Here is an 18,974-nt window from a genome sequence, read left to right as displayed (position 1 = left end):
ACACCATCCCCATATAGCCTTTGAGATCACCAGCACTGCATAAGAAACGCAGAGGCTGATCTTAGATAAAGGTATAAAATGCAAACCTCACCACGAAGCACGGCCTTCTTGGTAAGGGCAGGTGGCCTCTTGTACAAGAAGGATTCTGGGTCCGGATGTCAGTGCCAAGATGGAGGGAAGCTAGATGAGGCAACTCTGGGGGCTCAAACAGGTCTGTTCTGTTCTCTTCAATTCAGCTGCATTACAGTGCTCACACCTGGGTATACATTTTTTGGCTCATTTTTCACTATAAAGCACACAATCACACGCAATCCACTATGAAATAGATACCATTTTAATAGCTCTAAGAAAACCAGAGTATGAATGACTGCTGATTTGGACATGGACAGGCGCCTCCCAGCCACCAGCCACTCACAGCTGCACACAGATTAATGCACGGTTCAGGTGCCAAATAAATGCACTGCAGTGAGCCATGAGTTGTAGCAGAGCAGTAGCAAAAACCAAATTTGTCTGATGAAAGCCCAGCACGATGGTTGCAGAAGGCACCTTGCAACACCAGCATTGCTCAGAACAGATATTTAATTATTAACTGTCATTCCAGAAGGTACACACCTGTATTTCTGAAGAAGTGTGATTTGGTTATTCTACACAGATGCAGTTCACATCTACAGAGTGGATAATGTCCTTCGTATCTACTTCTGATTACTAATTTAGCCAATCTTTAAAAATAGAGGCATGTAAGCTGGAAAGCCAGGCTCATTATCTTCACAGTAGAGACCACCAGTTGATTCCCACCAGGACCTGGCCTTATTAACCTTACTTTTAAATTACAAAGTCACAGATGTACTCATCAGTTGCCTGATGAAGATTCATTTGCCAGCTTCATCTCACAAAAGGAGTAATTAACACATGGCCATCATGAGCTGATGATTGAAGTTGTTATAATGCAAGTCCACAGACAAACAGTGAGGCACCTGTCTATCTGTAACAACTAAAAGCTCTCTTAAAAGTTCCAATTAGCCAACATAATTGTAAGAAATTAAATGAAAATCGTTGGATTGCGTCAGTCATGGGCCTGTTCTGCACATAAATTAATGGCTACAAACTGGAGATCTGCATGGTGGTTTAAGGACAGAAAGAAAAGGGCTGTGTCATTTGGCTAATTTACTGGGAAACATTGGGCAAGTCTTTGGCACAAAAATCTTCTCAACAGATCTCACAGAGCAAACTCCAAGTTAAATGTAGGTTGAGACAATTGCTCTTAATTAACCGAATTACGTTATTCAACCAGGCAACCTAGAGGAAAGAACAGTTAGCACCTGTGGAGGAAAGAAGGGTAGTGCAGGCAGAGATTTGATGTTGGCAGCTGTGGAGCAGAAAGGGAAGCAAGGAGGTAGGGGCTGAGGAAGAGGAAAGGGTCAGCAATAGATCCCAAAAGCACTCAGACACCAAGGGCACAAACACTTTCAGCTGTGCTCCAGGAGCTGAGGACCTCCATTAGGTCCAGAGAAAGGTCTAGGTGCAGGACCTGGGCAATCTGAGCTCTCCTGACAACCAGGGACACTCACACCCACAAAAGCCCATCAACAGGAGGTTTGAAGCCAGACAGTGTGAAAATCCTTCAGAAATTCCAGAGGAACGTCCTCGGATCAGTTGGGGCAGGCAAATCCACCTGGAAGCTGATGTACAGCACAGCTGTCTGCCTGCAGAGTTAGCTCCAGATTAATTTTAAATCACTTCTGCTGTGGGACCTGTGAAGAACTGAATGGCAGGAGACATTCCTCCAAGGCATCGCTTCCCTCCCCTTCCAGGTGCCTGTCTCAGACCATGGGAGCTGCTTGCTTCAAATCCTCTTTTTATTTTCTTAAGTGTTTAAGGGTTCAACACACAACATCCAGGACAGGAGACCATCAGTGCACTCATCACAGTGCACCACAGACATTGAGTGACCCTGTAGAGCAGCACTATTGTAAAGCTTATACCACTTTAATAAGATAAACAGCACCTGTGCTGCTTTGCTTTCCCGGTACTTTAGGGGGGCACTGCACCACACAATGCTGCAGAATGCTGCAGGCAAGTGCCAGCTCCTGTTGGAACAGGAGCTCTGTGTTTGAGCTGGATGAAGAGCAACACCATGGGATGCAGCAGCGAGACTAACACAGCCCTCAGGGCTCGTGCCATGCAGATAAGCCAGCCCAGTCACAGCTGGAGCCACGAATATGGCATCACACCGTGCACTGCAGCTGCTCCCCCACCCTCTCCAGGGAGTATTTCAGAGGGCATCCCGTGAGCTGTGCTTGTACAGAGCTTTCCCAGCATGATCATCCTTCAGTGTGCCATAAAGCAACAAAACATGGAAGTGGCCATTTTATTGCCAGAAGAAAGTTGCTTAGGAATAGAAGTCAAGGGTGAGCGCTATTTGTCTCCTGGCTCGTGGTCTGTCTCTATTTTCTGTTTCACTGATGTTATTTAACAACACAGACATTTGCGTTGTGCTCTTTCCCTCTGTTTGTTTTCCTTGCTGCCTCCTAACAGTCAGAAGCACAGCACACATACACAAGAAACATCCAATAACCACACGCACACACAGTGTGGTCACTGAGCAGCTCCATCACAAAGGTGCTTCTGTGCAATCTGTCACTGCAACAACAGAAAAACCATTTTCAGCTCTTGTTAAGAATCTGGAACAACTAACTTCTTCTAGGCACGTTCAGGGACAGTGAGATGCTATTTTGAAAGACGCCCACAAAGTGTTTTCAGAAGACAAAAAAGTCAATGGCAAGAGAAATAACCGTATAATTCTGAGCCTGTGCTGCCCATCCAAATGACAGCATTAAAGGCATTAAATCTCTTCCAACTTCTTCCTTCAGAGATTGCCTCCCTGCTCGGTGCTCAGTCAAGTCCTCATTTGCTGAGAACTTCCATCGCAATCCCACTATTTGATAGCAACACTGCTACATGAAAACACACAAAAATAAACAGTTAGAGTGGCATCTAGATAGATTCCCTTGCATAACCAACACTATGAGTCTGAGGACACGTGGCCATTTAATTACATTTTTTTTTTCCACTGAAATGAGAAGCATCAGGTTGTGAAAGCATTATTAATAATGAGAAGAATTTACTTAACTAAGCAGCCTGGAAAATCTGGTCTTTTGGGGATCCACTTTCAAGAGTGAAAGCACTGTGGTAGAGCTCACACACACGAAGCAAACAAGAAATCCCCAAAATATGAAATATTTAATATCTACCATTCAATTAAGAAAAGCTTTCACACATTTTGTGTATTACACTGAGAAAGGACTTAATGGCTTAGAAGACAACAATCAGCAGCTCCGCAACTGCAGGAATACACTCCATCATGTAACACACAGAGGCAAAGGGTTTGGGACAAGCATTCTTTTACATGTCATTTCTTATAGGTTATATAGAGTTTCATTGGGGTTTTAATTATTATTACTACTGCTTTAGATCAGAGAGTAGTAAGTCATCTCACTGTGCCACCTGTGTGCCGCTGGCTGTCTCCACAGCTCTTCCCAGAAGCAGCATTTTAATTTGGATTAAGAATATTAAGAATGAGAACTTTCCATGCCAAAGAGAAGTGGAAAACTTCATTTATCTACTTGCAAGGAAAAGCCTTCCAGTAAGCATCTCCTTCATACAAGGCAGAAAATACTGAAAAGTTCTGCTGTACCTACAAAAATCCAACTTCTACCACGCAACCACCATCAGACAGCAAAACCTGAGCTCAGTAAGTCACTGACTGATCATCTCCTCTAGAAACTAACTCAGCTTTCATACAAAGAACACACAGCTATAGGTCTTTGCGAGAAATTGTTCAAAAATGCAGTCAGCAGCTAATTCAGCCAAGCAGATATGCCTCATGGAAACAAAGGACGTAAGACTTCAAGTTAACCCAAACTGCATCTGCCATTTTAACATCTCATACAGGCTTAGGCTGCTGCACTTCAAACTAGACAAGCCATCAAGTATGAGGCAACCAAAGCATGCACACAACTGGACACTAAGAGCTGGAAAGACAGAGCTGTTTATTTGTTCTTCATGATCTGCTATTCTGCTAGTCAGATTATCTCTAATTGGTTATACCAGTCCAACCAGGAAAACAGTGAACTACAGCTGAGATGGCAGGAGGTGGCAGTGGGCTGAAGAATGCCTATAGGGTCCCACAGAAATGGCTGTCTGTCCTTTCCCAGTATAGATGTGTATGGAAGGAGCCCAGGCTGTGGAAGCTGTGTGCCTGAAGTTACGCCTGCGAAAATGCCTTCAGGCACCCAACCTGCACACATGCATCATTTATTTTTTTTTGCATGAGTGAGTCGTTTCAACACCTCCGGTGTTTGCCAAAGAATCGAAGCATTAAAAATTAAAACAAACTGACTACTCTCATCCCCCAGCAAAACAGCACAGACATGTGTCGTCACTCAGCTCTGTGGTTACAGGCGCCAACAATCCTCCATTGGTCTTAGAAGCAAAGACTAGCAATCCAAAGAGACATATCAAAACTAGAACGACTGGAAGTTTAAGAAAACGGCATTTAAGCGCCTCCAGCTTCACATGAAAAATTCCTTACAGTGGTCAATAGGTGCCACATCCCTCCAAATTTGCAGTTTTCTACATGGAAAATTGTTGCTCGCTGGAAACGTGAGGTACCACTGGTGCATCAGCATTTCAGAGTAAGCCTCATTCAAAGATTTACTTCTCTGTGCTGAAAATCTTGGAGATTTTTAGAACCATGGATGGATTAATAACATTGACCAAGGATGAGGAAGGACTAAAATAGCTCTTTTTTCTAAAGCCAATGGCAAAAATCAAGCTGATTAAAATCATGATCTGAGTCAGTTTTAGCCTATTGTTAGTACCTCAGGCAAAATACAGTGAGAGCAGAATTGCAGTTGGTTTCCAATTTAGCTGTCAGGACAAAGAGGGAGGGGGCTGGAAGAGATGGAGGAAGGCATTAATAGCAGCAGAAGCAAAGACAAGAGAACTTGGTCTGCACCCTGGGCACAGGATTTTCATCAATTTCACATCTATCTGAAGGCAAGCCTTGCCCAGAGCAAGAATAAAACCAGGAGGCAAGTGGAAAAATGTGAAAAGAAGCAAAGAAAATAAAGTTGCATGGACACGTCCAATAAATAGCGCCTTGCATAGAGTGCTACAGAGAGCTTTTGCTTGGAAAGCGAGTCCTCAGAGAGGGCATGCTGCAAACAAGAGCACCAAACCAAGTGGAAACATCCCAGTGGGTTGGTTGGTGCCCACCAAGGCCAACCTGAGCATCTTTATGTCACCTGTGATACCAAGTTGCATCAAGTGCCTTCATCCAGGACAACAAAAATGAAGTCAATGTGACAACAGCAATACCTGCAAGGTATCTGCAAGCTGAAAGAGAGCAATGTGATAACCACATCAACACCAAGAAATTAATTTTGCCCAAAGCGGTGCACTTATTTTACAAGTTGTCTTGCAACTAGAGCAGCGTGGCAGCGCCATCAGCAGCACAGATACATCGGTCGTGGGGTGCCAGCCAGGCCAGACCACCAGGTCACAGCCAAAAATCACATGGCACCATGCTGTTCTGAACACCCTGACAAGAACACTCCACATGTAAAAAACCCCAAACAGACACCAAGAGCAGGAAAAAAGAAAAAAAGAAAAAAAAATATCCCGACAGGACAGAAGCTAAAAATAAGATTTGGCAGTGCTGCTTTTTATCAGCTCTTTCTCCAGGCCTGGCAGGAAAATGCTCGCAGCCAGCAATCATTCTGAATTCAGGAACACAGGCAACTCAACTCATCAATTCCCAATAGTTTGCATGCAACTTGAGCAAAAGCGTTATTTTCCTGGGAAGGAAGAGCAAGGTTGGGAAGTAATTATAACGCTAAAAATACGATGGAGTGACGAACTGGAAGGCTGGTCCTCACCAGAGGCCAATTTTCCTGCCTCTCCTCCTGGCAATATGCCCGTCCCCATTTTGCTTTCCTCTCCAGTGCTTTTGGCTGATCAGAAGAAGGTCCTAATGATTTATGAGGCCCTTCCAAGAGCACCCAAAGGATTTACGAGTTTGTCATTCCTTCTCAACTTGTGGATAGCACCTCACAGAAGCAGAAAAACTGGAGTTTAAAAAAAACTAAAAAAAACTAAAAAAAACTAAAAAAAAAAAAAAAAAAAAAAATCTATTTCCAGAGGTATCCAAGGTATAGGAAAGAATTAGCAAACCATATCAGCCACTCAAAGAGGTGGGCAACAGTCAGTCTTTGCAGTTTGAGATACCCTTCACACATACCCTGAAACTCTTTCAGATGATGGAGAGAGAATCAAAGCAAGACCCAATTCCTGCAGGACAGGCTGCAAAGAGACCAACCTGAGTGAAGCAAAGAGGCATTGAGCACCACTGCACCCAGCAAACAGCCCATCAGTACAGAAGGTGGGAATTTAGCTACTACCACACCACCTCAAAAAAGCACTCCGTAACATTTTAGTCTTCTACTTTAAAGTCTGTCCCACACCTTTCTCATTTGCCTGCACGTCCTGATCAATTAGTTTACGTCAAAGCCTTGTTACACGCACGGAGTTTTAATTGATTTACTCAAGTCAGTGAGCAAGGAATAATTACATCTTGGAAAATAATGCTGGGCAGAGTAGGGCAGCCTGCTTCAATGCTGTGAGACTTAAAAGTTCAAAACAAAGGCAGATCTGGTTTCATCCCACACTTTAATTGTAAGCTTTCAACTGCGTGGTGCTCTGAGACGCTGCATTAGCTGGGCCTAATCAGCAGCCAACCCACTGATGTGTCATATCAGGGCAGCCAGGGTATTAAGCGTACAAGCACAGTCACGTTTCAGAGAAAGATACTGTTTATCTGGTAATAAACTTATACTAATCAAAGAAGCATTAGCTTCAATTTATAAAGCATGAGCCATTCTCTCTCTGTGGTAAAACAGCGAGACATCCGTAGCAATACTATAAATCTGAACACCAATTAGAAAATGAACATGGGACCAACAGATCCATAACTCATGGAGGTATTAGATGGAGGGTCAAAATTTGACACCACCATCTATTAAAGACTCCATTCCCACCATAGATATCAAGGTGTTAACCACCTTTCAAGACCTTTGAGTCGAACCTTATGCTTCCAACGAAGGTAAAACACAATTAAGAAAAAGGTAAACGTGCAGAGAATGAAGGAGACTTATTGGTTTTTGGTGCCATAATTCCCAAAGCCCAATCTACCATTACACAATGGAGCTAACGGAGATGCAAGGAAGCAGCAGCTCTGCCTGAGGCCATCCAGGATCACACCTTGCAAGATTTCTTGCCATACTCTGTCTGCACATCTCCCAGACCACCTTTGAAGGTACAAACTAAACACAGGTTTCTGCTACCTTTTATTCACCATTTTCTGCTGAGATCAAGTCTCAGGAGCAAGACTTACTTGTCTTACATACTTCACTCTCTATTAAGATCATGGGAACCATCACAGCACTTTATCCTACACACAAATTCCACATCGCAGCATCAAGCCTCTTAACAAAACATACAGTTTGTTCTAGCTCTCTTCAGATTTATTTTAAAGCACAACATCAATTCAACATAATAGCACTACACTTCCTGAAGGAAAAAAAAAAAAAGAAAAAAGAAAGACTCCACATTTGAAATATTCATCCTTCATTCAGTACCACAGCGGTCAGCACCATGAAATGCTGAGCATGTCACACTCCTACCAAGGATATTACTCAGCAAGACATTACTGAGCAGCACAAATTGCATTTCAATCTAACCTGACAGGACACTGCTGGATCAAGTGCTGTTCTTTGTAAGGTGTCACCCAAATAAACAGAGATCAGCTCTCCAGCTCTCACCTGCAGAGCTCATACACATGCCCTATGCATAGCGAAAGTGCAGATATCATCAGTCAATGGAGATCGTAGCAAAGAGGCCACAGGGCTTTAAGAAGAGACGTGTAAAAGAACAGGATAAATATTTTGTTCTGAGGTAATAATTTGCTGAGGAACTGACAGATGCAATTTTAATCATTTTACAAAAGAGAAGTAATGCAGTGTAATCTCCTCCCAGGGATGGAGGCTCCACCTTGATGAGCAGCTTGCTCACACAGCTATCAATGAGTGGGATGGAAGTGTGCTAAGCCTTTTGTCACTCCTTCCATCTCTCTCACGCAGTCTCTTGCTCCTTCTGAAATACATTTAACATAAGAATTGGTGATAGTGGGAATGAGACATGATAGGAAATACGATGCTCGCTGATACAGGGCCCAAACCTGAGCGCTAAGTGGTTTCAGGTAAATGAAAAGTAGAGCTGCTCAGTACCTTACATGACAGGGTGACAGTAGGTTTGGTTTTTTCCAGGGGTTTTAGGCTGTCAAACGTGCGTGCCTGATATAAAAACACAGCCTGGTGTTATTGCTCAGAGTTCCAGAGACAGCACTCTCCTCCAGGATTCCTTTCCTTCAGTAATACTACAGAAGATAACCCTGTTTATGTCATTACAAAACACAAATGCCGAAGTTCTCTTTCAAGTTGCTTTTATCAGTGAAGTCAAGATTTGGCAGCCAAATCCCAAGCAATCACATCTGTTGATCAAGTCTACTAGGAGAACACTGCAAATTCAATGGAGACGTCTGCACTGGGTACACACTGCCTATAACAACACACCAGTGAATGTACTCAATCCTCTGTGACTGAGCTCCCTATTGCAAAATGCAAGGAACACTTCCAGATTTCGTTTCTGTAAGCCTCAGGTCTGGCTGGGACTGATGAAACATTCCAGCTTCCACAGTCAGCACTTGGCTCAACCTGGTGCAGGTCCAGGTGAGATTTACTGATTTATTTTAAATGGTAAATGGAGAGCCAACCTCTCAACCATAGAAGGAATGTGATTTGAAGACTTCACTTAAACAAGAAGCTTCGTGGTTGGATATTTGATGATACACACAAGGCACAAGCTTCAAGCACCACAAAGGTAATTCCCCTTTAGCGCACTGAAGAGGTGAAAAATCACACTAGATGACATTGGGTTTTTTTGGATCCACAAGCTTTGACTGAGCGGATCACAGAATCACAGAATCACAGAATCACAGAATCACAGAATCACAGAATCACAGAATCACAGAATTGTAGGGGTTGGAAGGGACCTCCATAGATCATCGTGTCCAACTCCCCTGCCAAAGCAGGTTCCCTACAGCAGGTCATATAGGTAGGAATCCAGGCAGGATCACTACACACAACATAGCTGGCTCTCTCTTTGTTTTTAAAATAACTATTGTTTTGATTTTTTGAAAGTTTGAGTTTTAAATCTGTAAAGCCAGTTCTGTCAGTAAGGACCAGGAGCCCAGCCTCTCCTTGCCACTTTCCAGTCTAGATGCTCTTCTGACAATCTGCAAAACACCCCTCTGATAAAAATGAGGCAACCAACCAAGTTAATCCTACATACAAAGGTAATTATCTGCTCAATATGCACAGCTGCTTCAGTAGGGCAAATGGTTTTACTAACAGTGATAACAAAGACTTTGCCCTTTTATGAAAAGCCTTGGAACTGCAACATATTCATAAGGCACTTTTCCTCCTTGTTCCTCTCTACCTCCATCTCTGCGTCACTGCTGACCTTGTCTCCCCCCTGACCCCAGCTTCGCCAGAACCCTTCCTATTGCTCATGCCCTGCCAAAGCTACTTCCATCACTTCTTTTATGGTCTTCACAAATCCATACCCACAAATACATAGCCGGGCTATTATTACAGTCCTGGAAACAGTGATAAATTATGCCCATAATATCCCCTCTTCCATTACGTTTTCCAGCTTCCTCACTCTCCCCAGAGCCTTTCATAAGCTAATTTTCTGACATTCAACGTTTCGCAGGATTTGCTTTCTCCTGCCACTCCATCACACTTTGCGTTCTCATCCCCCTGTCTATTCTTCCTGCAAATCTCAAAGCAATTATAAGTTCATCCTTCACCCTACAATGTGCACTGAAATAAAAACAATACTCCTCCAATCCAAAAGGCACCTATACAAAATCTCCCCACCTCGCTTTTCATCTTCCTGCTATCCTCTGCACCGCTGACTTACAAGAGAAATTGAATCAAGTGTTATATTCTAAAATCTATTCCTTACATTGACCAGAAAGAAATCAATTCAGGACTTCTGCTCCAGTCCCAGCTCAGACTGGAGGGCCTCTCGGTCTCAAGGTGGAACACAGACCCACACTGAGCTCAGATCCTTTTCCTCAAAATAATTCCAGCCTGCTTCATTTCACTGAGCAGCTTCGAAGAAGTTTTATTTCCTCTGAGGAAACAAATAGAAATGTTTAAACTCCAAAAGTTGCATTGAGACAAAAAGGACAATTTTCACATCTTGGCATAATTCTGCTTTTCTACACTCACTGCTGCCATGTAATTTAAGTGTCCTAAACAGGAATATCTCATTGCACTATGAGAAGAAAGTACAATTTTACATTCCTCCCATATTCTACATTGTTCTCTCCTTCCTGCTTGTATGAGTTCTTGCACAAGCATCCACAAAGCTTTACTCCTCTCCACCTCCTACTACTTGGATACCCTGTGTGAAAAGCCTTTTATTTTAGCCAACTTGTTACTCCAAATGCAACAGAAACCATCTGAGAGAGATTCCTCCCTGAGACACTTAAAAACAAAGCTGGAAAGCTGGTCTATTCACCGTTACTTTGCACGAAACCCCCTCCAGCCAAGGAAAGAGAAGGATGCAGCTTCCCAGTGACCAACTACCACAAGCCTGGAAGTACAACAGGCTGAATAACAAACATACCTAACCATTAAAATGCCAAAAACAGACTTATGCTTTATTGCCCTCCCCAGACAGGAGGGATGGGCTATGCCTCATCCACGAAATCTGAGCTTCTGGGACTGGCTTACATCTTCCTGCTGCTGTAGCCTTCCTGTTAGGTGAACAAGAGATTTGCTATTTAATTCCCTTGGACTTATTTCACTTATTAATCCCCTCTCATTGACTTCCAAAAGTCTTTTTTTTTTTTCGAGAAGCAAACAGAGGTCATAGGAAAAATGGAAAAGAGCAGCAGCAAAGCGAAGTCCCTCTAGTTCTCCTTGGCCGATCACTTGAAAACAGCTAGCTATTTTTGGCAGGCTCTGAACATTCAGTCACCGGTACGCAAGATGAGAAGCGAACGTAAGTAGAGCACGTGGCAATGAAACCTGCACTGACTGTGCATCACAGGGTGGCAAAGACTTTTCTCCTGCTTAAGATCAGAAGTGCTGCTTCAACATCTGCAGCGGGGGGAGCACCTGCTCTGTGCCACGTTCTCAGGCTATTACAAATGATGATCCCCATAAGACACACTGACAGCTGTAATTGCCACCAATACAACTCCCAAACACCACCGCAGCTTTATTTCACTGGGAAAGAGATTTTCACAGCTCAGGTATTCCAGCCCTGCACCCCGTAAACGTGGCGTTGGCTTGCAGCAGCAATTGGCTCCATCAGAGCTTCTCATCTTCCTGCAGCACTCGGAGGAACAAAGCGTAAGTGACAGCAGTTTGGAGCACCGCGTGTAATTACAATTAAGAAATTTAACATTCTCAAGGCAGGATTGGAGCACAGCTTGAGCAGATTGCAAGTGCAAGAGCAACATAAGAAAGGCACACATCTACCAAACAGAAAAGACAGTTGTACGGAAATTTCTAGCTGGCACAGAATCCAAAGAAAAAACATTTCCTGCATAAGCAAGTTGACAGCACACTGACAACATGGGGAAGTCCAACCTGAACAGAATACGCCCATGATTTCAAAGCACTGTGACTGAGAAAAGAGCAGGATGGAGAGCACCCACAGCTGCTCTCTGCTGTCCCTCTCCTCATTTCCTTTCTGACCCTCTCTCCATTATATCTTTCTTCTTTTATGCAGAAGACGCCCTGCACTTTTTCCTTTCACTTAGTGGAAGTCAGAAATACTTTCAAAACGTCACCTCCAGTGTAAGAGGAAAAACTCTGAAGATTCAATATACAAAATTAACAGAAAAATGGAAGGAAAAAGAAAAAAAAAAAAATCAATGCTTGTTACCTACTGACCACCTACATTTGCAAAAACAGGATACAGTCATCAGGGAAATCACTTAGAACACCTGAACTGTAATTAAACCAGGTGTATGATTAATATCCAGATGAACCTTGTGGAGCTGCAGGGTTCCCAGCAACCATGACCCGAGGAGCTGAAGTCCCAGGTGACAGGGCTGACATGACGTGACAGGAAGGGTCCTCATTGTTTCTCACCATCCAACTCCGCTTTAATTGGCAACAAGTTGCATTAACTGTCCAAATCTTTTGCCTGTGACAGGCATTGGTAAGCCTTCTCCCTTGTCTTATCATCTCAGCCCACAAGCTTTTTTATCTCCTTTTCTCCCCATCCAGCAGAGGTAGGCGGGAGCCCACCCAGCCAAGGTCACCCCTCTGGCACAGTGTTCTGAGGAGCTGGAAGGTTAGAAAGATAATCCCATGGATGCTGTCCCTACTGCTGAGGTAAGTCAGCATCTCTTCTGCCAGCCTTGGTAGTTACAGCTTACACAAACGTGGAGACAGTTCAACAGTGCCACTGAATATTCCCTGTGTTGGTGTCTACAGAGGATGTATGGAAATGAAACAGTCGCTTTACAAAAGCCAGCAAATGCTCACAGACTGCTGCATCAGAAGAGCATTACATGGTGCACAAGTTTAATCTGATCCCGCTAAAGCAAACCAAATTTGTCCTAAAGCAGTCAACAACTTGAAGCACACGTATCAGAAACACCAAGTACAGGTTAAACAGTTCATTCTTAAAGCAACTGACAAAGTTACACCAAGCCTCAGCTGAAAATTACCCAGAGATTACTTGGGCCACGGAGCAATCTCTATAATCTCTATAATCTCTATAAATACACCTTCATTTTAGCAGCAGTCACAACGGCCGCATCAAAGCTAATGAACCACCGCTGGTTTGTATTTAGCTGATCTTGAGCAGCGCATGCACGATGCATCGCAGACCGGTGCTCTTTCAGGAGCATCTCCCCTTCCCACTTCAGTTCAGTCCCTCTGCTCCCTCCCACCTCAGGAGGATGCTCTGATTATTCAGACAACGCAAGCAGTGCTCAGCCAGCCTTCCCTCCTTTAGCACCGACCTTGCCTCACACACCGCTCTCACAAAACTAATTAAGAGAAGAGCAGTCTCACTTTACACTCCTCTGTGAGAAGAACTGAATGGTTACCTGCCTGAGGGTGCAATTCAAATTATTTTCAGCTTCATTTCTCTCAGCAAAACAATACAAATATTGAGCATGAAACCAAACAACAGTGAAGTCCTACATGTGTGTCACCACCAGAAATAAAGAGAACAGGAAAAAAAAAAAAAGTAACCAACAGACTCCTTTCATTATTTCACTTTGGTCTTTTTAACGTAAATATTTCCATGAAAGCTTGACCAAGATGAGTGTTTGGGAGCAGCAGGGCATCTTTTTAGGACAACAGATTTGAACAATACCTGGGGCACACAGACTCTAGAGCCAGGCTCAGCTAAAAGGAGAAGCTTCAGTCCCACCAAACAGATATGGAATTGCTGAATCTCTAAATATATCCACAGCCAAACTGTAGACATCACACGCACCTCTAATCTCACGGCAATCAACAGCGCAATTCCTCTCCCAATATACCTTAATCCACACAGATCCTGGTCTGAAAATACTTGGCTGTGGGTTCTTTAGGATGAGAAAGTCTTCCTCCCAGATTTACAGATTCTTTGTTTGCACAGAAGATTTTATGACAGCTTCTGCTTGCTGCCTTCAGGGAAAGACTGAGGAATAAGATTTGCCACCTCTTTGCTCCTGAGGAAGCAGCTTATACCTCATACCATACCAGCTTTGGAGCCATCTCCTTCCCTCCGTACACCATAGCAATAACACACAATGAGGAACAGAAGAAGAAAATTAACACTAATTTGACCCAAGGCTGCACTACAGCACTGGATTCCCAAAGTGTAGGGGTGGGACCAATGCCTTGCAGGAAATCACAGTAAAAACGGTGCAAATATATTTAAAGTCTCCAGCATCCTGTGGGTGGCTACAGACCAGAGAAGCCAGAAATCTGAGCCATACAAATCTGTATGCATCTGCTGTTGAAGCAGCTATCCACCTCGTGCAGCCCCCCGTAACGCCCCAAGGGGCTCCACATCACCCAGCCTTCACCTGCCTGGGAGTTCTGCCTTTGAAGATGGGATTTTATATCCACTAAGAAGCAACTGTTATTAAATCATCCTCTAGAAGCCCCCCAAAAAGATGACTATCTATTACTACTGCCTCTAGGACCAGATGAGCAGTGTGCCATGGAGCGGCAGATGTATGAGAACTGACAACGTCACAAACCCCAAGGCTTGTGCCTGAAAGCATTGCCTTACTGTGGATTTCTTCAACTAGCACTGAAATCAGTTAGAAAGCATTGGCAGGAACATGCTGGCTCTCTCATCTCAAAAGCAGTGTCCATTTTCTAATTGCTGGTATTTTACCAACAGATGTCAGGGAACATCGTCTGGGGATTTAGAGGGAAGGACGATACCTTTTACAGAGAGTTACTGTAGTTTGGGGAACCAAAACCAGTTAAAGATAATGAGTCATAACAGGAGGTAGTTACTGTAAATATTCCAGGCATGGGCACATTAACAACCACCCACTAATCAGAGGCAATGCCACAGGCAGACAGAGAACTCCCACTGGTGTCACTGGGAATTTTGAATGGATCAGGACCTCAGCCAAGAGCTGAGTATCTATTGTAACCCACGGTGTTAATATCCAGGATGGGGTGGGTCGCGCTGCAGATTTTGGCTGTCACTTCCCAGTGGGCGATGCAGGCATCTATTCAAAGGGATCTGCAATCTCAGACTTCAGACAGGAGACACAGATTTCTTCATGATGGGAAGCAAAGAAAAAAACCATTGAGTTCAACTCCTCATTCCTCAGCATTGTTAAATGCTTACAGCACAAACACAAGTTCTGATGCAGAGGGCAAACCCAAAGAGACTCCAGTTTCATACATCAGACTGTGGCTGGTGAAGGGCTGTCAGTTTTTTGGGGTTGGTAGCTGTGGCTTGGGATGCAAAAGCACTGGTACCCAAACTTTTGATAAAGCCTCCCACCAGAGCTCCTAGCACACCAACACTGTGTTCCCTTCCCCCTTCCTGCACTGCTCTGCACTTGCTGCTAATTTTGATTCCATGGCCTCAGACCAAGATGTGGTCAGCTTACACATTGCCTCCGTGCTGCTCTTCTTCAGCCCCTCTCAAGTAAGTTGCTTTCCCATGATTCAGTACCATAGAAATATAACTGTTGAGATCAGCTTCTTTATTTTTGTCAGCTTTTCTACAGACCTTTCAATCATAAGCTGCATTATACTACGTTCTCATAAAGCCAGGAAAAGCAGTAATAGATATGTCAAAATCCTGACTTCTATTTTTCCTGCCAGGTGATTTCTTTAAGTGCTTTGTTTTCTCCTGTCACTAAATTAGAACAGTACCTCTATTTCCAAAGCCTTCACCCTCACTGTCACTATTTCAATAGGCTCTTCTCACATTAGAGCTATCAGCTTGGAAAATACTCCTCCCATTCTGCTTTTTGGAGAAGAAAATATAGTCTGTATTTTGTCACTGCTTCTGGCTGAGGTTATCAGGCTTCTGGGCAGAGCCACCCAACTTCCTCGCAGTGACAGTGAAGTGACTGGAAGGGACCTGCCCGTGTCTGCCCTGCTGGGGGAAGATGATAGCACATAATCCAATTGGCGAAAAGAAAGCCAAATGCAGACGAATCCATGCCTCAGATTTAGTTTTAGATCCTCTCCGCCGTCCCTTGGCTTTTCTTGGAGGAGCCACACAAATTGCAGAACAGCCTCTGGAAAGAGTTCGGCTGCAACGCTGGGCAGCACGAGCTCTTTACAGCCCAGATCTAAAGCCCAAAGAGGGCTGCAGCATCTCGGCTCACTTGCCAGTGCCCTACATCCTCCTGCTGTCCTGTGCTTCTTATCTAAACAAGAGTTAACAGAACTGCACTCAAAACAGGTCACATTGATACATTCCCAAACAGAACACTGAGGACACTGGATGTGCCTTTCTCATAGTGCAAAGCAAAGGTTTCTGGGGGGAGATCTGGGGACAGACCCCCACCTGGCCCCAGGGCATCTCCACACAGCAGCTCCACAGCTCAGGAGGAACTTGCATGGAAAGGTGGGCATCGTGGACTGCAGAACGCCAATCCATAGGCTGCATGGAGTCTGGGAGAGCTAACTCTTCAACATCCACAGGCAGCTATGAAAGCTGCCAAGTCCAGAGCAAATCAGCCCTGATGAGATTTTCCAGGCAGGACCCAGAATGTCTGAAGAGAAAACTGGCTGTCCCTCTTGGGTTTAAGAGAAAAATGCCACCAGAGCTATCCCTTTAAAAGCAGGTTTTGGTCCTTCTGTCACACTGCACAACCCCTGAAGCCACCACGGGCTCTGTGTGATATAATCCCACTGAAAATATCCAGGGTGAGAAGTCACTACGTGCTCCATAGTGCTGTTTCCTATCAAAATTCACAGCCTCTCAGGGCTCCTCAACACAGACCCACAGGATCCATCAGGCTCCTCAACACAGACCCACCCAAAAGCAGATGGTAGAAGATGCCACTAACACCTGGCAGAAAGCAGCTCCTTGTTTCAGGGCAGAGCGTGGCCATCTGAGTTGTGCAGATTGCACAGCCCCAGCCCAAAGCTCCTCCTCAAGGGAGGAAGGCCCACACTGCTCTCACTAGCAAAGCTCAATGCCTATTGTGCAAACCCAGCCGTGTGTTCACAGCAGGTATTAAAATCACCTTGCAAGATGGGATTCCTCCTGTGCTATCTCAAGCCAGTCTCTATTGCATGGTGACAGAGAAAGTTTTTCTTGCTGCCTCCAAAGGAGCACATCCATCTCCTGCAAGCAGTATCAGTACCAACAGTTTCCCTGAGCGTTCTCAGCATACACACCTCCCATCACCACAGGAATCGCAGCCCTGCGTGTCTTACTGCCTCAGCAGCAGCAAATACAACTGCCTGTGCATTTGGAAACACACAAGTCAAAGGGCTGCACACAAACAATTTCAAACCCAAAGATTTCAGCACGACTCGTGATCGACAGAATAGGAGACTAAGTTAAAGAGTAAGTTTTCATGCAAGTATGGCAAATCCTTTGTGTGCTGGGCTGTAACAGCTCTAAGCATGTAAAATAAATCCCCAGAAATGCAGGAATCTTCTATTTTTTGTTATGTGATAAATTATTTAAAGGGCGTTTTGGTGAATAAGGCCAATATATTTAAAAAAAAAAAAAAAAAAAAAAAAAAAAAAAACTGGTCAACATCAAAGAAAGTAATTTAAAGACATTTGGAAAATGGAAGATTTTCGCAATGCATCTGAGTGGTGGGCTTTGCTATTTTTATGCAATAAAATAAGGAAAAGTCTGGTGAAAATAGCAAGGGTCTCAGCAAGATGTAGCTGAAGGAGAAAGATAGGGTTAAAAAAAGTATATAAAACGAGAGGCGTTCAGCACCAACTTCCAGGATCAAGAAACTCAGAAGTTTGTCGTTTGTTTTTAAAAGATGAAATAAATAAGAAGAACTAAAAGGACAGATCGTTTGGGTTTGGCCGCCCAGACTGCAAGAAAGTAAATGACGGCAGAGCGTTCCCTTTTATAAAGCAAAGAAGTGAGGAACTGCCGTTTTCCCTCACGCTAAGAGCGTGCCCTTCGGCCGGCTGTCCCAGCAGCAGCAGCCACACCGCCACTCGCATCCATCCCAACACACGGGGAAAGAACTGCTCCCGGGATGCCCGCCCCGCACACACGCACTGCCCCAAAGCTCGCTCCCACGGCCCTGAGCGCTGCAGCGTGGGGAAGAGCCACCTGTGTGTGCCCCCCCCCCCCCCCCCCCCCGGAACGGGGCACCCCGCTAAAGGAAAAGGGGTCCGCATGCAGCCCATGCCCCCCCGTCTCCATGGCGATCTCCCAGCGCGGTTTGCGGGGAGGAATAGGGAGAGGGGGGGACACGCACTTTCGTGCCGCATTGAGCCGGGCCGCCCCCCCCTCCCCCTTCCCACTCAGCGCCCCGCACCGCGCCCTCATCCATGCCACGAGCGAGGGAGGGAGGGGTGGGGGTATCCCCAAAGTACGGACTTGGGACCGGAGCGATGCCCCCCTCCCAGCGGTAAGGTCGGGCTGTCCGCGGTCGGGCCGGGGAACATGCTGGGGAGCGGAGCGGCTGCGCCTGCCTTACCCTTGGAAGCATCTTTCTCTTCTTTGGGCTTGATCACCTTCCCGCTCATAGACCCCAGCTTGGGTGGGAAAATCCCCAAGAGCTTCGCGGATTCCGGCTGGACCCAGAGAAACCTCGGGCGGGGGGCAGCGTGCGTGCAGGAGAAGGAGGGGGGGGGGAAAGGGGGGGAGAATCCTCTGTACGCCGAAAAGGCAGAAATCACACGGTCGGAAAGGGAGGTGGAGAAAGAGAGAGCGAGAGGAGGGGAAAAAAAAAAAATGACAATAATAATAGGAAGAGAGGAGGCGGCGAGCTGCCCGCTCCCCGGCGCGGTGCCGCCGCGGTGCTGCGGGAGCGGAGCGGGCGCTGAGCGGGGGGCTCCGGCAGCCGCAGCACCGAGCCCCTGCGCCGCTCGCCGTACCGGAGACAAAAGCGATTTTCCCTGTATGTGTCTGCCTGGCCCCGGCCCCCTCCTCCCCCCGCCTCTCTCCAGCTCTGCCTCTCCTCCCCAGGGCCAGGGAAGCGCAGCCGGTCCTGGGAGTGCCACCGATCAGCGAAAGGGGGTGTGTGTGCGTGTGTGTGTGAGAGCAGGGGGGAGGGGGGGGAAGCGCCTGGGTGGTTTGCTTGGGTGTTGCTTGGATTTTTGGTTGGGTTTTGTTTTTTGCTCGCAACCTCCCCT

The 18,974-nt window shown here is 45.5% G+C and overlaps 1 protein-coding gene across 2 annotated transcripts in view; it reads right to left on the bottom strand.

Moving 5' to 3' along the window:
* Window positions 1-18,736, bottom strand: part of FGF13 (fibroblast growth factor 13) — a 210,348-nt gene extending 191,612 nt beyond the window's left edge. The window contains exon 1 of one of the 2 annotated variants that reach the window (XM_052673669.1): window positions 18,317-18,736. In XM_052673669.1, coding sequence (XP_052529629.1) covers window positions 18,317-18,365 — 49 coding nt within the window. In that variant the 5' untranslated portion in view covers window positions 18,366-18,736. The remainder of the gene's footprint in view (window positions 1-18,316) is intronic. The other variant, XM_052673667.1, reaches the window with a different exon arrangement.
* Window positions 18,737-18,974: the final 238 nt, after the last annotated feature.

This window comes from Tympanuchus pallidicinctus, unplaced genomic scaffold (assembly GCF_026119805.1).
Source record: "Tympanuchus pallidicinctus isolate F22 unplaced genomic scaffold, pur_lepc_1.0 scaffold13, whole genome shotgun sequence".
Classification (NCBI taxonomy): Eukaryota; Metazoa; Chordata; class Aves; order Galliformes; family Phasianidae; genus Tympanuchus; species Tympanuchus pallidicinctus.
The sequence above is the reverse complement of the archived record's forward strand: the minus strand, read 5'-3'. Positions and strand labels throughout refer to the sequence as shown.